Raw genomic sequence first — 19,797 nt, 5'->3', positions numbered from 1 at the left:
GAGTCAACTATGAACGATGTCTACTGCAATTTAGGATTAATCCACTGGAGTTAGGGTTAAAATTTCAACTATCAAAATGTCTTCAAACAGGCATTGGTTTCGTTCAAGTGTAGAAGCAATTTTCACCCGTCATACCTTGACGGGCGATTTTCTAGATTATAATACTGTTTGACTGCGGATCGTATGTAATTTGGCAATCTGCCAAGTAACGGCGATTCCATCTGAATGAATCTAGCAGGGGAAAAGAGAAAATAACGATGGGATTTTGATGCACCCGTTTTATAATGCCACTAGTGCCTTATTCATTTATTGCATTCTCAAAAATAAAATAGGGGAAACAAAAATATTTACCATGGAAACAACAAAAAGAAAATAAAATATTTTCATTTCGTTCAGGATCGTAAAAGCAAAATGGTAAGCTCAAAACTGTGTTGTGAATAAATAAATCAATTAATTTTTGCCGAGAGAATATAAATCGAATATACTTTAGATTAAAAAAATGTTGCTGAGAGTAAATTTTTATTTTTACAAAACTAAGGCTAAATAATAGAGAGGCAAAATTGCACATCTGTAACAAACCAACTAACACCCCTATAAACTAATAGATACGCCCATTTCCGCCTACAAACCGGATATTAGCCTTTCCATGCAATCGATGGTCAGACAGTATAAAAAGTTACGATTTGATAAAGTTTACACCCTTTAAGATTAATAACACAAAGCACAAACCATAAAGTTAGTAAAAGGCAAAAGAAAATTTCCTGAAAATCTGAATTTCAGGTAAGCGATAGACTGAAGCCAATCTACTACTTATGTTCAAATGGACTACAGTACCTGAAATTAGCACTTAGACAAGAGTATAGAATTAGTAATATCGCTTGTATACTACTGCTTTAGCGACAGAGTGGTGGGTGTAGTGGTTAAGACGCTGGCTTCTCACGTCCAAAGGCGCAGGACCAAACCTGTGTCCAGTCGGTAGATTTTCAATACGCCGAAAATCGACAGCGTCCATGCCGTATGATTTTGCGCCATGTAAAAATTCCCTCTAGTACTCGTTTGGTATGAAGTATGTCTTGGCAAGTTAAAATTGCTAGTTCTGTTTCGCATCGAATAGAGTCCAGGTACCTCCATATAGTGGGAAAACTGGACGTCAAAATTCTCGTGGCAATGGCATCCCACCGATATTGGTGCTACGTGGAAGAGTGGTTGCTATGCCGGGGGATCGCTTTAGGTCTGCAAAAGGTAGTGCCTCTACCGCAGCCATATTTAAAAAAAAAAATGTTTATATAAGTTTTATAAAAATGAAATTTATTATAAAGCTCTAACTGTTTTCTTTTATGGTATGACTGTTTCATTGCTTCATAGTATCAATTTTACACTAAATTAGTTTTGAATTTTTTTACAATGAATGATTTTAAACTTTTTTCTGTAGGTCATAAGTTTGGACCGGAATCTGTTGAAAGAAAACAAGCTTTGAAAGACATTGATGAACTACTAGAAATGGTAATGTCTGAAATAGACAAGAGAGGACTTCAAGATCAGGTAAGGTTTGTAAATACATTAATTATTCAGTCTTTCGTTTTGGTAAAAAAGTTTGTTTAGTTTTCTCCTTAACTAAACGCTTTAATTGTAAGTGCTGTCTAGTTGGCCATGTTCCTATATAGTCGCAAACAATTGTGACAAAGACAGAATTTTTGTCGCAAACATTCTGTTCGTGTTATTGATTCAACTCAAAGTTCTATTTACCGATCTCGTGATCACTGATTACCATTTAATCCATCATTAAAAATTAGCTGCCGACCACCTTGTCTAGTGGTCAGAAAATGTCCGGGCTCGGGCATGGATGTACTTTCTCTCCGTCCTTGTGCTTTCTTTGTGGGAATATGTTGTTGAGCTGTGAATGGTTGCGTACCCCAGTTATTCTTAACCGGTGGTCCGCGGACTGGTGCCGGTCCGCAGAAAAATTTGACCGGTCCTCAGAGATTTTTGTTCGTCCACGTTGAAAAAAATTTCCTTGCTAAAAAAAAAAATGAGCCTCACATGACTTCCTTTTAATCCAATTTAATGTCATTTCCCCATTATTGGCATTTTTAATGTGATTGAATAGCTCACTCTCTAAATATCACCAACAGTGGCCAAACTGAAATCAGATTTTTAAAAAGAATCGCCAAATTTATCGCCAAGTTGGCGACAAAACTTGGCGACCAAAAAACTGGCGATATATCGCCGTCTGCCAAATTGTAACACCACTTCAGTTTACATCGAAATTAACAATGATTTCCCCCCAAAAAGGGGCAAAAGAACCCCTTAAAAACACCCGAATGCAACCAAAAGGGGAGGTGCACAACTAGAACCCTCTAGAAGTCTACGTACCAAATTTCAATTTTCTAGGACATACCGTTCTTGAGTTATGTGACATACATACGCACATCCGCATACACGTACATACATGCATATAGACGTCACTAGAAAACTCATTGTAACTAACTCGGAAATCGTCCAATTGGATATTTCGCGTGTCTATACGTTCTTAGGCACTTTTCTCCGCACACACCCCACCACTTAGCTGTAAGCCTTAGGTTCCACCGCCCGGGGGTCCGCGTAGCGGGGCCCCCGCACGGCTGGGTGCGGCGGTCGATAGTCGTAACGTGCTACGGACGCACTTGATGCTTATTGCGCCGGGGAAGGTCCCCGTGCTGGGCGTCAACCCAGCTGGGAGTTTGCCCCTTAATGTTTGAACCTTGCTCACCATGAGATACGGTATGTCTCCCCGTATCTCGTTGGTGTGCCATGGTTCCCTGTAAGGGAACGGGGTTAGTCGTATCACTACTGCATAAATACACTACTGCATTTTATTTACTACGGCATAAACATACACTAGGACACCCCGTCCATATGGAGTACAGATATCAATCTGTCTCGATTTCTTGGGTGTCCTCTCTGTAATAGAAAAAATTGATTAAGTGCTGTGGAAGAAAAAAGATATTAGTTCGTCTGCCGTATTAGTGATTCCCACCGATCATTTTCATGTCTCGGCTTAAAATGAGATATCACGTCATATCTGCAATGGAAATTGCTTATATTAGATGGGGTATTTGAGGGGGATACTATGGGGTGGAACGTTGCTTCCATTGTTGACCTCGAGACTCCTTCTGGCTTGGAAGCTGGATACGTTTGCAGTTTCTGAGTTTTTTTTTTTTTTTTTTTGACATTTACAACATATACACTTATACATCACGTCACAACACAACATCTATGTTTTTGGTTATTTTTTAAAATTTTATTTATTTTTATTTTTTTTGATCCCCAGGGCTGCTCTCGTCTCGAGGTGAGGGACTCACCCTCATGAATCTTGTGTAAGGGACTCACCCTCATGAATCTTGCGTCCTTGTCGTCACGACACCCCCATCTTGCCCCCTCGGGAGATTTCAGGTCTTAGGAATGACTATTGGATAAGGAGTGGTAGAATAAAGTAACTAGCTATGGTGTTGAGGAGTCTGCCTGGACGCCTGGACCCGACCTGATGGGAAGGACAGCCCTCCTCCTACCCTACTATTTATGTAGGGTGATATATTATCTTTAAGTTAGGGGGAAAACTCTTTGACCTGATAGGCACTTATCCACGTGTGGTCGGGTTGAAAAATAAACTCAACATTCATTCGGGGGTAAGCAAAATGGAAATTAAAGGCGATTTTTGAGTGAACATTTTTTCGCGAATACAATACTTCCTTTTTTTGTAAAAGGAAGTAAAAATGAAGAAGAAAGAAAACACCATTATGATAATCCCAGGGATGCCCGCCTAAGGGGGCGCAGACTGCGCCATTGAAATTTTTAGTAGAGGTTGTTTTGAGGGGTATTTTTCTCATTCGGGGGGGGGGGGGGCTCTTGCTTTGGAGGGTAGGTCTCCGCGATATTTGAGAAGCGGAGAGTGCGCTCTTTCCCTTAGGGGGAGGGCACCTCTGATAATCCTACACTACACTCTTTCCGTGATTTTAGTGATTATTTATCGTCGATTTCTAAGACTTTTCAGCGATGTTTATTACTTATGCATGACTAAAGGGTGTTCCAAAATTTACACAAGATTTGAACTTGCCGCCATTTTTGCAGTAAATTGTGGGCAACCCTGAAAAAAGAACAATTTGACAGCTGAGAGATTAAGGTTATTAAAAATTGAGCAATGTACGATACACACACACACACAATAATGCGTTTTCATTATTGAATAATTATTTAAAATTAATGAAAGTTGATATTGGTCAAGCAGTTACTGTAACTGGCTCTCAGTATCGCAACAAGGTAATGCACGGGTAGTTGTGGGCTTGTTGACATAGACCTTTAACCTTTGACTTCAAATAATCCCATAAGAAGAAATCTAATGATGTTAAATCACCCGATCTAGGGTGCCAATTCTGATCACCAAAACAAGAGCGTACATGACCAGGAAATGCCTCATGCAGTACTATTCAACCACGGATTGTATGGAATTTTCAAACGTCCAGATAAGACGAATCCATATGAATGAGGGGGAGAAGTAAAAATTTGATGCCGGTATTCCTCTTATTTGAATGAAACTCTGCTTCTGCAAAAGCTGGCATCGCTAAAAAATAATAAATTCGTCCATTTCCGGCTGTAAAACGGATGTTTGTCTTTCCAGACAATCCGTGGTCAGACAGTAATTGAATTGTTTCACTGGCTGTACAGTTGCATAACACTCACTTTTTACTAACCCTAAACTCTCAGCTGTCAAACTGTTCGTTTTTCATGGCTACCAACAATTTACGGCAAAAATGATGGCAATTTCAAATCTTGTGTAATTTTTAGGAAACACTTTATGTACTTACTTTTCTTATTCTTAACATTTAAATATTTTTTCTAACAATTCTTTAACAATAAGTAAAGTTCTGTTTAGATATTTATTAATTCATTTATAACTGTTATTATTTTGTAAAAAGAGAAAAACCCATCAGCCATTTGCAAAATGTTTTCACAAATGTTTAATGGTTCACACACGGTTCACCACCACGGTCCACCATTTTTTTTTTTTTTTTTTTTGCAATAAAAAATAGTACGAGAAGATGAAGAAGAAGAAAAATATCATTGGTGGGAAGTTTTTTCAAAATCTCTTGCGGTCCTCTGGTCAAAAAAGGTTGAGAAATGTTGCTCCATATACATCATAATTTCACAAAATTATCACGCTGAACGAAACGTGTTGTATTTGATCATGTAACTAAGTTACCAAAATCATCTTTCCTTCCTATTTTGTTTCCAGGTAAATCTTGTTGTTGTGTCCGACCATGGAATGACTTTGACAGATTCCAGGTCAATCACCACTATCAAGCTGTCAAACTACCTGGACATCGCCGACATTCGGTACATGATCTATTATGGAGCGAACAGCATGCTTCTGCCTCATGAGGGTAAGACAGAAAAGGTATGCTACATTTTAAAGTAAATCATGAACATTTAAAAAATACTGTTTTACAAAAGTGTAAGTAAAGTTACATTGAACGAAAATTGATTTACTAAAAGGGGAGGTGGAGGGCAATAAATTGCAAATTTTTCATTTTTGCATCATACTGTACTTTAGTTTTACTGTACACTAGCGGTACCCGCACGGCTTTGCCCGTAGTAGAAAATGAAAAGGTCACTTGGTTCGCCTGTATATTTAAATAATGGATGATGAATTTCTCGCCAATTTGCTATATTCATTTGCTTGCCCATGTTACGATTCCACTTTACGATAATTTCGTAATTTATTTGTCCACGTTGTGATAATTTGCTCGGTAAAATTTTCTTAAAATTGGAATATAAAAAGAACAAAATCGAATTTTGCTACAAACTCATTTTGTACCAAATTTCATGGAAATCGGTCGAACGGTCTAGGCGCTATGAGCGTCACAGAGATCCAGACAGCCAGACAGAGAGAGATCCAGACAACCAGACAGAGAGAGATCCATACAACCAAACAGAGAGAGATCCAGACAACCAGACAGAGAGAGATCCAGACAACCAGACAGATAGACTTTCAGCTTTATTATTAGTAAAGAAGATTGCTTATTTTGAAAGCAAAATATATTTATATTTTGCTTTCCACTGAAAATAAAGCACGAAAAACCTGTAAAATTCCAACATTTCTCTATTATTAGTATGGAATCCAAAACACTTTTCTTCAAATATCTAAAAAGCTCATTTTTACAGATACTTTTCTTTACCTTCCCATAGTGTAATAATGTATTGGGCTTCTGTTTCAATAATAATTTTTAAAAAAAGAAAAAAAAAAAAAACAAGAAAAACTCAGCACGTAGCAGAATATATTTATAAAATGAAGAACGCTAGAAAGAAGAATACGAAATGCATTAAAAAAATACATTTTACTCGTTTTAAGCAGCTCTCCAAAATTATTTTTGTTTGTTTTAACTGAAACGTTTTGGAATATATGTGTGCTCACGGGACGCGGGAGCGTCCCGGCCCCACCAAGGAAACCAAACGTCAGCAGCCAACAGAAGCAAATCCACCGCCAAAGACGAAAGAAAATAAAGCGACCAAGAACAAGATTACGCGACAGAACGAATTGAGGTTTTTTGGGTTTTTCACCCCTCTGTATCTCAGCCCCATGAAGACCCCCGGAGTTGATTTTTGGTACACTCAATTTATAGAGGTCCCTGACGCCGTAAACCAAAATACAATCCCCTAGACCATCAGGGGGAAGAGGTATTTAAGTTATAAAATTGCTGTTCCAAAAAGTTTTCGCTTTCTTTGACAGGGCTACAGCCCAGACGAAAAAAGGAATAAAGCTGAAATTTCGCACACACATTCCTTGTGCCCTACTGATGTGCCTTTTGTGCCATTTGACCCCCCCCCCTTCCCTTCCCCCCTCGTTTTTACTCCCCAAATTGTACCTTCCCGGGGTTCTATCACAGCCCCCCTGTGGGCTACGGTAATGATTTTTTGTATACATATTCTTGGGGGGCCATTGAGTACATATACAAAAATTCAACCCCCAGGGACATCATGGGCCGGAGTAATTAAAGTTTGAAAATCACTAATTTCCCCTAAATTCTTATGTATTTACTCTCAGCTCATAGGGTTTGTTTATCTCGGACTGCAATTGCAAGGTTAGAACAGATATAACAGTTATTCCAAAGTTGTCTTAGGAAATGAAATTCAATCAAGACTAAAACATATCCAACAGTTGCAACTAGACGTTAAATCGCGAATATCACAATTTGCCACAACGACTGCGCATGCGAGCATATTTAGCTCATTGGGCTTTCTGTTTTCAGATTCTATGTTGTTTGTTTATACTTAAGCAGAGAAACAAATTAATGAATGCGATTAGAATGCTGTCCCCCCCCCCTCCCTCCCCCAGTTTCGCCGATACAAAATTTCTTTTCTTCCTGTTTTTTAGTTTTGATATATTTATGGAGGGAATAAATTTTAAATGTCGGCGCGAAACTGGGGTTAAACCATTACAATATTTTAATCGACAAATTATATGAAACTGTACGCATATGAATACGGCACATATAACTTTTTAATTGAAAGCGAAAAATAGCACTTTTTTATTAGTTTGCTTATTTTCTAAATTAATGAATTTTTCACAAACAATACATAATGAATTGAAAATATATGAAATACGTGTGTGGATATCCGTGCTTTGCAGTAATTTGCTAGCTGATAATTTTTTTGCAATTAATTTAAGCAAGACTTTTAATGAGCTTAGTCCGCGCGCAACATGCGCATTCGCTATGGCAAATTTGGGATATCCGCGATTTGTCATCGAGTAAAGTTCTGACACATTCAAATTTAAAATATTTAATGGCTTAGTTTTTTTTTTTTTTTTTTTTTTTTGCTTGGTGATAACATGCGTTATTTCGTTTTTTAAATGAACTTTTAAAGAAAACTAGGTATTAAACAAAACAAAGACTTCTTTCAAGAAAAAGATAAATCACCAAACAATTAAAATTATCCCATAAAACGTAAAATAATCCACGATTTAAGAAAAATTGTAATTAAACAAAAAGTGAAAAACTAGATTAAAATAGCCCTCAAGCTGTAAAACATTTAAAGAAACCTTCATGAAAATGTTGAATAATCTGTCAAATACATGTTGAATAATCTGTCAACTGTAATAGAATTTATTGCAAAGTTGTAAAATGCTCGAAAGCAATATAATTTAAAGAATCTCAATAGTCAGAAAATAACTTGACGTAAAATTAGGCTAGACATTATTGTTCCTTAAAAACACAAAACAGCGATTTTTCAATTGAAAATTTTTTGACTTGATGTTCTCAATTCTAAAAATACAGACAAAGTAATAATATCAATGCAAAAAGATGTGATATCTCATCAAAAACAACCCTGTTGTAAAAATTTCCCCGCCAAGAAAACCTGCATCCTAAACCCTAAAACCCTCAGCCATAAAAAGTTATGATATCTAGTTTGCTCATCAAGTATCTGTCAAACTATCATCCTCCCTCTTCTCCTTTTTCATCACAGCTACTTCTATTAGAACCTCCTCCCACCTTCAACTCTTCAGAAATATGGATACATCTTTTAAATTGTTTATCTTGTTTGGCGGGAAGCTTTTCAAATTGAAGTGGTTGCTTGGTGAGCAAAAAGCTTCCCGCCAAACAAGATAAACAATTTAAAAGATCTATCCATATTTCTGAAGAGTTGAAGGTGAGAGGAGGTTCTACTGGAAGTAGCTGTGATGAAAAAGGAGAAGAAGGAGGATGGTAGTTTGGCAGATACTTGGCGGGCAAAATAGATATCATAACTTTTTATGGCTGAGGGTTTTAGGGTTTAGGATGCAGGTTTTCTTTTTTGTGCGGAAAGTTAAAGGTTTTCTTGGCGGGGAAATTTTTACAACAGGGTTGTTTTTGATGAGATTTTGATTAACTTACCTGAATCTTAGGCATTAAAGTAAGTAAAAAAATGCTATTAATTAGGATTTTTTTCCTTACTTGTCGTCAATGGTCATGGTCATCCATAATTTTCAAATGAGTTTGACTAAAGGTTTGTTTACACAAGTTCAAAAATTATTTTTATTTATTTACTAGCAGTACCCGCACGGCGATGATCGTGCTAAGAATTTAAAGGAAATCCGTTAAATTAAAAAAAAAAACCTCCATCCTTTCTGAAATGATCATTTTCCTTCAACTAAAATGTGTACGCATCCTTTCAAAAGACCTATTAGAGTATCTTTGGAATTTAAAACTATTTGCCAAAACACATAAAGAGATTAACAGTAGCTTTAAAACTCAAAATAATCATTCAACTGTATAGTTCATCGCTTAACACACCAAGCAACCACGCTACCGTAACCCTGCCCTTTAGCGAGTGAAATGATTTTTTTTCTGCAATTCAAAATGTTTCGCAAATAAACAAACAATAAAAACGTTATAAAGAACAATCACAATTGAATGATACAACAAATAAAATTATTTACTTAGATAAGTACTTATCTTAGACTATAAGAATAAAAACAAACGTTATAGAAATAAGGAAAACAAAATCCAATAGGAAAATCCTACAAAATCAAATTATATACCTGACTATCGAGGAAAAAATATTCAGAAATCAGTTCGCTGACAACAACAGTCCCACAATAGCGTAGCTATCAACACTGTCGGCCAGCGCTCTCTCAAGTTAACTTACCCAGGCATCTATTCACAGAACTAAACTTACCCCGCCATGTATTGAAGTCATAGAACTAAACAATTAATTAAACATTTAATTTGCAATTACAAAAATTATGGAGACGCCGTCGAACGGGATAAAAGTATCCAATGTCCGTCTCCTGGTTCTAAGCTACCTCCCCACCAATTTTCAGTCAAATCGGTTCTGCCGTTCTTGAGTTGTAAATAGTGTAACTAACACGACTTTCTTTTATATATATATATATAGAGAGAGAGAGAGTTTTGTGACAGTTATTTTTTTGTAAATTATGTACTATATGTACTACCCAAGTTCTAAATAATAGAATATCAGAACTGTTCAAACAAAACTTGTCCCTAAGTCGGGAAAAATGAACGCATGCAAATTAAAACGACTTAAACTCATTATTCATGAATGGGTAAATCAATTTCAGCAACTTTTCTGATATTATTTTATTAATTTATGGATCATTAACACATTGGAAAAATAGATAGATTTTTTATATGGGTCAAAAAAGTCCCTGAGTCGGGAAAAATGAACGCATGCAAATTAAAAAGACTAAAACTCATTATTCGTGAATGGGTAAATCAATTTAAACAACTTTTCAGATATTATTTTATTAATTTATGGATCATTAACACATTGGAAAAATATATAGATTTTTTTATATGGGTCAAAAAATTCGAATAATCTATTCATTCAATGTGAATTTCAAAAAGTAGCGAAAATATTTGCGTACCTGTTACCCTATAGTTTGTCACAAGTATGGAGCTTGGCGCTCGGATAATTTTACGCTCTTTTAAAAGCCTTTTACTGCTCAAAATGGGTCGTCAAGGTGATAAATAGGGGGGGGGGAACGAAGTTACATATTGTATCATTTCTTAAAGTTAGGAAAAAACTATCCAATTCAATTCAAATGAACCTTTTATAATCTATGGTATGTAAGATTTTAAAGGAATATAGAAGGACGGATTTTATGGTAAAAGAGTCGTAGTCGGACGCGATTACTTTAAAATCTCAGGAGTCAGAGTCGGTTATTTTCCCTTCTGATTCCGCAGCACTGCAAAAAAAAGAGCTGCAATTTACCAAAAGTGAGAAATTGAGTTCTGAATTCCCGTGACCAAGAATTGAAATAAAGGAGCAATGTTGCAAAAATGATGGCGCCGAATCAACACTTTAAGACAAACGGCGCCTGCTCCTGTCCTGCTCACAGGTGAATGGGTTTTTCCTGGACAACCAGGGCTATTGTACAACAGACTCATTAATTATCTCGGGCTACTCGCCGACGGTCTTGTGTGTTTAAAATGGCGAGACTAAAGTAAAGCATTCATTTATCTCGTAAACTGTGAGAGACTGCAGTAACCTATTTTGCAAACAAAGCTCTCGCTTAATAACGAATAAATACCTTTGTGCTGAAGATTCAAAAAATCAGTAATCCAACGTCATAAAGCACAAAAATTGCAAAAAATTGCATACACGTGTTTCGGTGTTATAAGGAACACCTTTTTCAATGCAAAGAGGTGTGAGCTTCTGGATGAAAGGTCATCCGAGAAAAGCAACACGGTGGAACAGGAGATAGTATAAATATCAAAAAATATTTTTGATTTTTATAAAAAATATATTTTTTGATATTTATACTATCTCCTGTTCCACCGTGTTGCTTTTCTCGGATGACTTTTCATCCAGAAGCTCACACCTCTTTGCATTGAAAAAGGTGTTCCTTATAACACCGAAACACGTGTCTGCAATTTTTTGCAATTTTTGTGCTTTATGACGTTGGATTACTGATTTTTTGAAAGCTCCCGCTTGTTCTGACGTGGGAAAGTAAAGCGCAGTATCTGCAGAAATGAGTTTTTGAGTTATTCGAAGAAACGAATTTTGATTTCATGCTAACAATTGAGAAATGCTGGAACTTGACGGATTTTTCGTGCTTTATTTTTAGAAGAAACCAAATAAGATTTTTTTTTTTTTTTGAATTTCGAATGGCAGAGAACTTGACAAATTGATAAAAGACAATCATAACTAGGCTTGCCGAATTTCTGAAATGGTCAACCGGGTCACCGGAATGCCCACCCCCTCTCCCCGCCAACGTAGCGAGTATTCAAAATGGTATATTATACATCATTCCTTGGTTTTTAGTCTTTTAGAGAATATTTTTTACGACAACCTGTATTCTGAGCAAATGATAATAATGACCATAATCACAACAATGACCATAACAAGGGCGCCCATATGTAAAATTTTAAAGGGGAGCTCAAAAATTTTCCCCATGATTTAGCAAAATATTTTCCCCCCAGAAACTGATTTCAGTACAGATTAGACACATTAAGAGTTGACATTTTTAATAACTTATTCATTAATGGCTGAAAAAGAAATTTTTATACATTTTTGCAAAGAAAGAAGCACTAAAAGCAAGGAATTTCTCATTTCAAATGGGGGGCTCGAGCCCCCCCTTGCCCCCCTATATGGACGCCCTTGGACCATAATGTACTATGAAATGAAAAATAAATAAATAAATAGTAGTTTTGAAATTCGAAAGAGCATAGTAAAACATAATAAAAGGAAATACGTTTCATCGCACAAAATTACGGATTAATGAAGATTCGTATTTCAGGGCTTCAAGGAACCCTTGCAAAATAGTGAGTTTTTGGTTTTACCTGATGTTAAGACATCCGGTTGTCATGCATATGTAAACATTTGACATGATTTACAAAAATACATTTATGAATGTAAATTGAATGGTACGACATCGATGTCGATGTTTTTGTTAAAACATCGATGTTTTACCTTCGATGTTTTTGGAACATCAATGTTTTACTTTCGATGTTTTTGGAACATCAATGTTTTGGATTCAATGTTTTCTCGATGTTGATATTTTTTGTATTTTTATTGAAAATTATGATAAAATTCTGCTCAGAGAAGCGACATCGGTTGAAAAACATCAATGTTTCAAAGCAACGATTTTCTAAATAAATAAAAATAAATAATAATAAAAATTATTTAAAAAAAACGATTGTATCAACAAATTACCCAAAAGACTTTGAACTCTCGGAAACATCGATATCACCTAAATTTGAAAAGTGCAGGAGCTGAGCTCCTGTTAGCCACCATGCAAAATAAGCTCAAACAAGGTTGTCAATTGCTCCGCAAAAATTGAGAAACTCCTGAGCTCAGCAAAAAAGGTATTTTGCTCCGCATTTCCCGGCCGAGCGTTTTAAGCATGACATACTATTTAAAGCAGTTTTTTTATTTTTATGTTTAAAATGGTTATCAAAGCTCAAAAAAAAATTTTAGACAAGTGGTTCTTATTAATTGAGTTTAAGGCAAAAACAAAATACCGAGCTGCTCCGCAAAATTTCAAAATGCTTCTTAAAATCGCCACTAATGCTCCTCAAATTGTTTATCCAAGGTTAGCTCGGATATATACTACATCCTCATTGCTTACAAAATAACATAGAAAAGAGTCAAAGAAAGTAAATCCGCTGCTGCTGGTGTTTAGATTATCTGGAATTTCTCAAAACCATTTAAACTTCAACAGAGTACAAAATAAATGCCTTTAAAATAAACATAGGGATTCTTTTCAATGTACTGTTTGATATTTTAAACCGCGCTCGAATTTGCGCATGGGTCAGGTCGCTTCTGCTGTTATCAAAATAGGGGTATATTTGTTCACAATAGGTTTTCATAATAACACAATTTTTGTACAACATTATGAAATGTGGCAACCAAACAATATGTTTTCAAGCAATTTTTGAGAAATTTCTAATACCGGTATTAATACCGGTATCCCGGTATCACGTTTTAAAAATTCAATACCGGTATTTTTGGTCCGGTATTGCAATCCCTAAGTTGAACCATTAACCGGTGAGATTTAGAGTTAAACTTCAGAAAACTGACTACTTTTTTGACAGCATTGAGAGCAGGACTCCATTTCTAGAAAAGGTACTGAAGCCCTATAAGCTTGAAATCTTATTTTTGCGGGTAAATAGAGAAATTTGAGTTTCGTCTAAAATGTTAAAACTGAGTAATGTTTATATTTCTCAGGTGTACCAAGCACTGAAGGGCATACCAGGATTGCAAGTATACCACAAAGAAGAAATACCAGAACACTACCACCTGAGAAATAACCGCCTTATGCTTCCAATTTTGCTGGTAGCTGATAAGGACTATCTCATTGAAGGGGTATACAAAGTTTTCTTGTTATATTTTTTTGTCGTAGCTAGTCTCTTTCAACGTGTTTTGTGTATATTTGTATTTATGTGGATACGTGATTTCCAAGTATAAACAAATATGTAGGACTGATAATTTTGCAGGAAGTATTGTAATCACGAAAACAATTGCTTAAAATTTCGTCCTAAGTGTCCATTTTAATCACTCTCGAATGAATGTTGATTAGTTTTTTTTTTTTTTTTTTTTTTTTTTTTTTTTTTTTTTGTCCATTCTGCACGTGCATGCGTGCATAAGAACGTATTCACAATCGAAATATTCATTTTATGATCCCTGAGTTATTTCAAGTTTTCTCATGACGACTGTAAGTGCATATGTACGTGTATGTATGCATGTATGTATCTGGCATAGCTAAAAAATCATTATCCGAAAATGGTTAAACTTTTCTATCTAGACTATGGGTGGTGTCTATTTGTGCACTTCCCCTTTTGAATGCCTTTAAACGTTCCAAAAAGGTACCTTCACACCTTTTTGGGGAAATCGGTGTTAATTTCAATGCAAACTCAAGTAATGTTAGAATTTGTCGACAATTTGGCAATATCATCAAACTGGCGATCACAGCCAGTTTGGTGATCGATAGGTTTTTAAAACAAATTAATCGATATATTGCCAAGTTGGCTGCAAGTTTGTCGAAAAAAAAAAGATTTTTCGAGTCTGGTTTCAATGTAGCTTTTTTCGGTGATCTTCAACGAAATACCCATTCAATCATGATAAAATTGTCGATATTTAGAAAACGAATCTAAGTAAAACACTTTCTTAGATCGATTCGTGACAGACAAGGGATTTAATTATTTAAAGTGTTTTCTTGCTCCGTCTAAGGCACCTTTTTTGTTCTTTACACACATTCCATAGAGCTTTTATGATTTTTCTAATTTATATCACATACGCTAAAAAAACATCATTTTTCTTTTCATTTCCAAGAACAATCCTCTACATTCAGCATACTCTTTTAATGTGAAAGAAAAATGTCTAAAAAGCTATTAATTCAGGAAGTATTGCATTTAACGCTCGTACATGAGTAAACACGCACCCATTCTTTTGAGTCATTAAAAAACATCGATCATTTAATTAATGTAAAAAGGAAATAGCGTGGGATTCATGCCAGATTTTTTAAAGTCAATTTCAGCTGGTTTGTCTGATTCAATCTAAACTTAAAATGAAATAAATCTTTTGATAAGTAGTTTTTCTCATTATTTTCTCTCTTTGCAGCTGGACATACCAGGAAAAAGCATTCCTACTGGTTCGTCCGTCTCTCTTGGTTCCCATGGTTACGATCCTTACCAAGTCAGTGACATGAGGAGCATTTTTTATGCTGTTGGACCAGGTCAGTTGCCCATTTTCATTATGCTGCAGTTAGTAAAAAAAACAAAAAAATTAGTTTTCATTCTAAGAAACAATTTTCCAATTTATTTGCAAAATTAAATCCATTTACGTGCTTCAGGGCTACCTTGAAACAAAAATTGAAGATGATTTATCCTGAACATTAATTTGAAAGTATTTCGCTACTCAGAAATTGAAAAACAATGTTGATGAATTACCTACTTTATTTAGTAATGTTTCCCCCCCCCCCCGAAATTTAATTTAGTGTTAAGTGCTCTTTTAAAGCTATAGTCTTTTTATAGCTATAGTTTTTTATAGCTATAGTATAAAAAAATCATACTAATTAAATGAGATGAACTATATAGAGGGGCCCCCGAAAAATTCATTTGTGTCGGGGCCCAAAATTTCTGTGCACTTCCCTGCTTTGAGCTTACAGTTTCCTTATGAGAACCTGCTGATCTAAAAGTCGGAAAAATGCAATATCAAAGCTTTGTCAAATTCAAATTTACAAAATTATTTGGCACTTTTTTAAAATTGTTTATTATAATAAGGAAACTACTGGAGTTTTTGTTAGTTTTCTAAAATATACATTCTATAAATTGTAAACAACAGCAACAAGTGAAATATTTATTTATGTTTGTTTTTACAAGCAAAAGAAAGTTATATTGTACTGAAAGAGAGAGAGAGAGAGAACTCGATCTTTTATAAATATTTAAACTTTACCAAAAGTGAGGCACTTTGATTAAAAAAAAAATAGTGATCAGTTATGGAACCCCTATCGAAGTTCCAGGGAGCCCTAGGGTTCTGCGGAATTCGTGTTGAAGATCTTTGTTCTAGAATGCTGTTTAAAAAGGAAAATTGGGATTATTAGTACATTTATAATATGCTGGATTGTGAGTATACATTTATCCTTTGCTGCTATTATGAATAACCAATACGTTTTGTGCCATGACTGTGTCCCGTAAGATACTGAGTACGTTATTTGAGCTCATATTAACCTTTAGAGAAAGCAGAGTAGAAAGCCAAACATCCGGCATCCGAAAATCCAGCCAAATCCTGAAAACTCGGTAACATTCAGGCAGAACGGAAAAACCCCACGCGAAGCATCTGTTGCGCCAGCATTACCAATAATTCAGCACTTTCACAACTCAGCCATTTTTCAGTCCACATCAGGCCAAGTTTTCGCGATTCTACTGTATTCGAATGTTCTAGGTTTGAAGTAGCTCAAACATTAACTAATTCTAAGTTATAGTCAGTAAGTCACCTCCCTATAGCCAGGGCTAAGGCAGAAATACATGAAATACACTGACAGCTCAGTCAATTCCAGCCGAGGACTGCAGTTTAGTGCTTATTAGCACTCATCGGCCCGGCATAGGAGTGACTGAGCTGGAGGTGGAAAACCTCTTAAGGAAGCCTAGAGTGCCAAACAAACTGGTAGCTAATACAGAATCAGCACTGACCAGACGAGTGACCTAAACAATGGTTCGGTTCAACTCGAATGTTGAAGGCAAGGCAAGAAAGCTTCGGTATTAGCTACCAGTTTGTTTGGCACTCTAGGTTTCCTTAAGAGGTTTTCCACCTCCAGCTCAGTCACTCCTATGCCGGGCTGATGAGTGCTAATAAGCACGAAACTGCAGTCCTCGGCTGGAATTGACTGAGCTGGCGATGTATTTCAAGTAATTCTAAGTTAGCTTTGCAAATCTGAGAAATAATTACAGGCTAATTTTTTAATCAGTCAGTTGAAGAAATCATGACAATAATACTATATTGTGTACCTTCCAGGAATAAGAAAAAACTATACGTCTCCTCCACTGAACATTGTGGACATCTACAACGTACTGTGCGACCTATTGGGATTTGAACCTTTGCCTAACAACGGATCCAGGAGCATTACTAAAGGGATGCTGGTTCCTGAGCAACTACTTTCGACACCTTGTCAGCTGTCTGATGCTCCAGTTCTGGTTTCACAGATTTGGCAAGCAATAACTGTCACATTTATATGCTTCTGTCTTCAGAAGTGGCATCTGGTGACAACGTGATGATTCTATTTCATCGGGAGGATCTATTTTTAGAGAGGTTTTTTTTATCCTGTGCAGATTGAATGTAAAATTGCTGCTTTGTAAATCCGAATATTATCGAGTCTTTCAATTGCGTTTAGCCATAATAGCGGATGGTCTTTTCAATAACCTAATCATTGAAAAGTAAAATTCTGCCGGGAATGGTGAATCTAGAGATTTGCGACACCTGATTTAAAAATCATCATCATATTTTATTTTAGAAACGATTCACGAGCAATTGTATGAACGATTTTCCTCCTTTTGGAATTATGGAACAGTATGCGCAGAAATCAACACAGGCAATCCAGATAGCCTAAACCTTGATGAGGAGTTAAATGGGAACATAAATTCCACAGAGGGAGATTATTCATAAAATGGGGTATTCAAGTTTTAGATTCTTTCGTTATGAAGGGTAAATTATGGATTTGTACAACTTGAGTTTGAGAAGTTTTGTCAAACTGTAAGTCATGAATTTACATTTTTGATTTTATTACACATCTTTTATGATGCGAGCACTTGAGTGAAGAATCAAACCAAGTTTTTATATTATCAAGAAATTTCTACCAGTGTTACTAGAGTGCACACCAGCTACCGAGAAGATATGTTTATGGAAAAAGAAATGAACTGCAGTATCCATGAAGTGTTGTTAATACGATCCAATTTATAATGATTTAAGTCAGTGGTGCCTAACCGTTTTTTACTCGCAGGCCACTCCTTATACCAAGATGAATCTCGCGGGCCAGAACACATGTAAAATTAAAATATACTTAAATCCTTTTCGATAACAGTATGAAAAAAAAATCGAAAAGGAAAGAAAATTCTAAATCAAGAATTGTTTTTATCACACTATGTACTTATTTTTTTGAAGTAAGTTTCCAACTGTTTCGTAGATAAGAATTTCTGATAAATTTGATGTCAAATTTAGAGCAATAATTCATAATATCGAATTGAGATGATTGGTTGTTTTGGAAGACCTAAATATCAAAACATCTTTTTTCGATTTGTACCATTGAACAAATCGACATGTCAACCGGCCGCATATAAAGAACCTTTACTTTGCTAGAGATCAAGCAAAACTTTGGAGACCGCTGATTGGTGTCAAGTAAAAACGTCATCTATCTCTTTTATAACTTCTTTTACTTACGCTAGTTATTTTTTTCATTTCGAAACAGGATCTTCTAGACATTATTCGAAGGTGGAAAATTAAAAACATTTAAACTTGAATTCAGAACTTCTGAAAAATGAAATTTGTTCAAATTCTTTTGGATGAACATGGGCGATTCATCTAAGCCGCCTGACCAATCAGGAGTTCCAAAACTATTACAAGGTCTCAAGCTGAGTAAAGGTTGTTAGCATGTCATCGGGTCAGTTGGATCAGCTTCGCGGGCCATATATGGCCCGCCGGCCGTGGATTAGGCACCACTGCTTTAAGCAAAACATATGTCAACGTCTGTCATTCAAGAGATACCGCGAAAGCTGAAGTTTTCCCCTTCCTTCAGAAAAGATGAATTAATCTCTGATAACGCATCGATGGGAAGTGACGTTCTTCGAAAACTAATTTCATCATTCACGAAAAAGGTTTTACGATAATGATTCCAAAGAACGTGTTCACCATCAATAGATTGATTTGGCACTAGAAAACAATGTTCGAAAACTGATTTAATTAAGGGATCGTCCACCAATAATGTCACGCTTTAAGGGAAGGGTCTTCTTGAAATTGTAACAGTTTGTGAGGAGGAAGAGGGAGGGGGTGAAAAAAAGTGTGACATCGCCCATTTTTATGACACTTATGTAATATAGCGTGACACATGACGTGGGTAGGCGATGGGGTACGATGAAGTCTGACACTTTGTGAAAAAAAGAGGGATGGAGTCGAATGCAATGAAAAAAAAAAGTGACAAAATTTACATACAGCCCTAAAACTGTAATCATCATTATAATTGTTATTATCTGTTAATAATAGTAATTAAAAATAGAATGTTTCCATTCCCTTCATCAAGCATAATATTTGCAACAGAATCAAAAGGGGAAAAAAAAACTAAGCAGTAATTATGCATGGTTGTAAATATAAAATGTTATATTTTTGAGTTTAAATAAAAATATTTTTGATATTTTGTGAGTTCACTTATAAAGCGTCATAAAATGTATTCTTCGGCAACTGTACGTGTACATTAGGGTGGCCCTTAGCTATAGGGTATTTTTCGAAAGTTAAAATTTTATTGCTCCCAACCTCTTACCTTGTTCCAATGAATAATAAAGCAGGCTGTGTAAAATTTCTCTTCATTTGGACAATTTCTAGGGGTGCCGCAAACGACTTGAAGTTCAGCAAATCCTAGAAATCTCGTGCTTTTTTAACAATATTTAATTTTTCTTTACTAACACAACAGCTTTTAGAGGATAAATACATTTTATTATGACAAACAATTTCTACAGAACCAAAACACAGCGGGAACAAGCGAATGTTCAACATTATTTTTTCCTAAGTGAGGATTTAGTAGCAGTAGGGTATCTTTTGCGATCTTCAGCAACAATT

General features: G+C 35.7%; 1 protein-coding gene across 2 annotated transcripts in view; it reads left to right on the top strand.

Annotated features, from left to right (window-relative positions):
- LOC129221969 (glycerophosphocholine cholinephosphodiesterase ENPP6-like) overlaps positions 1–19,371 on the top strand; it is a 76,671-nt gene extending 57,300 nt beyond the window's left edge. Inside the window, exons 4-8 of one of the 2 annotated variants that reach the window (XM_054856369.1) lie at positions 1,433–1,542; positions 5,270–5,431; positions 13,705–13,842; positions 15,097–15,211; positions 16,990–19,371. In XM_054856369.1, the coding sequence (XP_054712344.1) occupies positions 1,433–1,542; positions 5,270–5,431; positions 13,705–13,842; positions 15,097–15,211; positions 16,990–17,246 (782 nt within the window). In that variant the 3' untranslated portion in view covers positions 17,247–19,371. The remainder of the gene's footprint in view (positions 1–1,432; positions 1,543–5,269; positions 5,432–13,704; positions 13,843–15,096; positions 15,212–16,989) is intronic. The other variant, XM_054856370.1, reaches the window with a different exon arrangement.
- Positions 19,372–19,797: the final 426 nt, after the last annotated feature.

The sequence above is a fragment of the Uloborus diversus genome, chromosome 5, assembly GCF_026930045.1.
Source record: "Uloborus diversus isolate 005 chromosome 5, Udiv.v.3.1, whole genome shotgun sequence".
Classification (NCBI taxonomy): domain Eukaryota; kingdom Metazoa; phylum Arthropoda; class Arachnida; order Araneae; family Uloboridae; genus Uloborus; species Uloborus diversus.
This window is presented reverse-complemented; position numbering and strand designations above follow the sequence as displayed.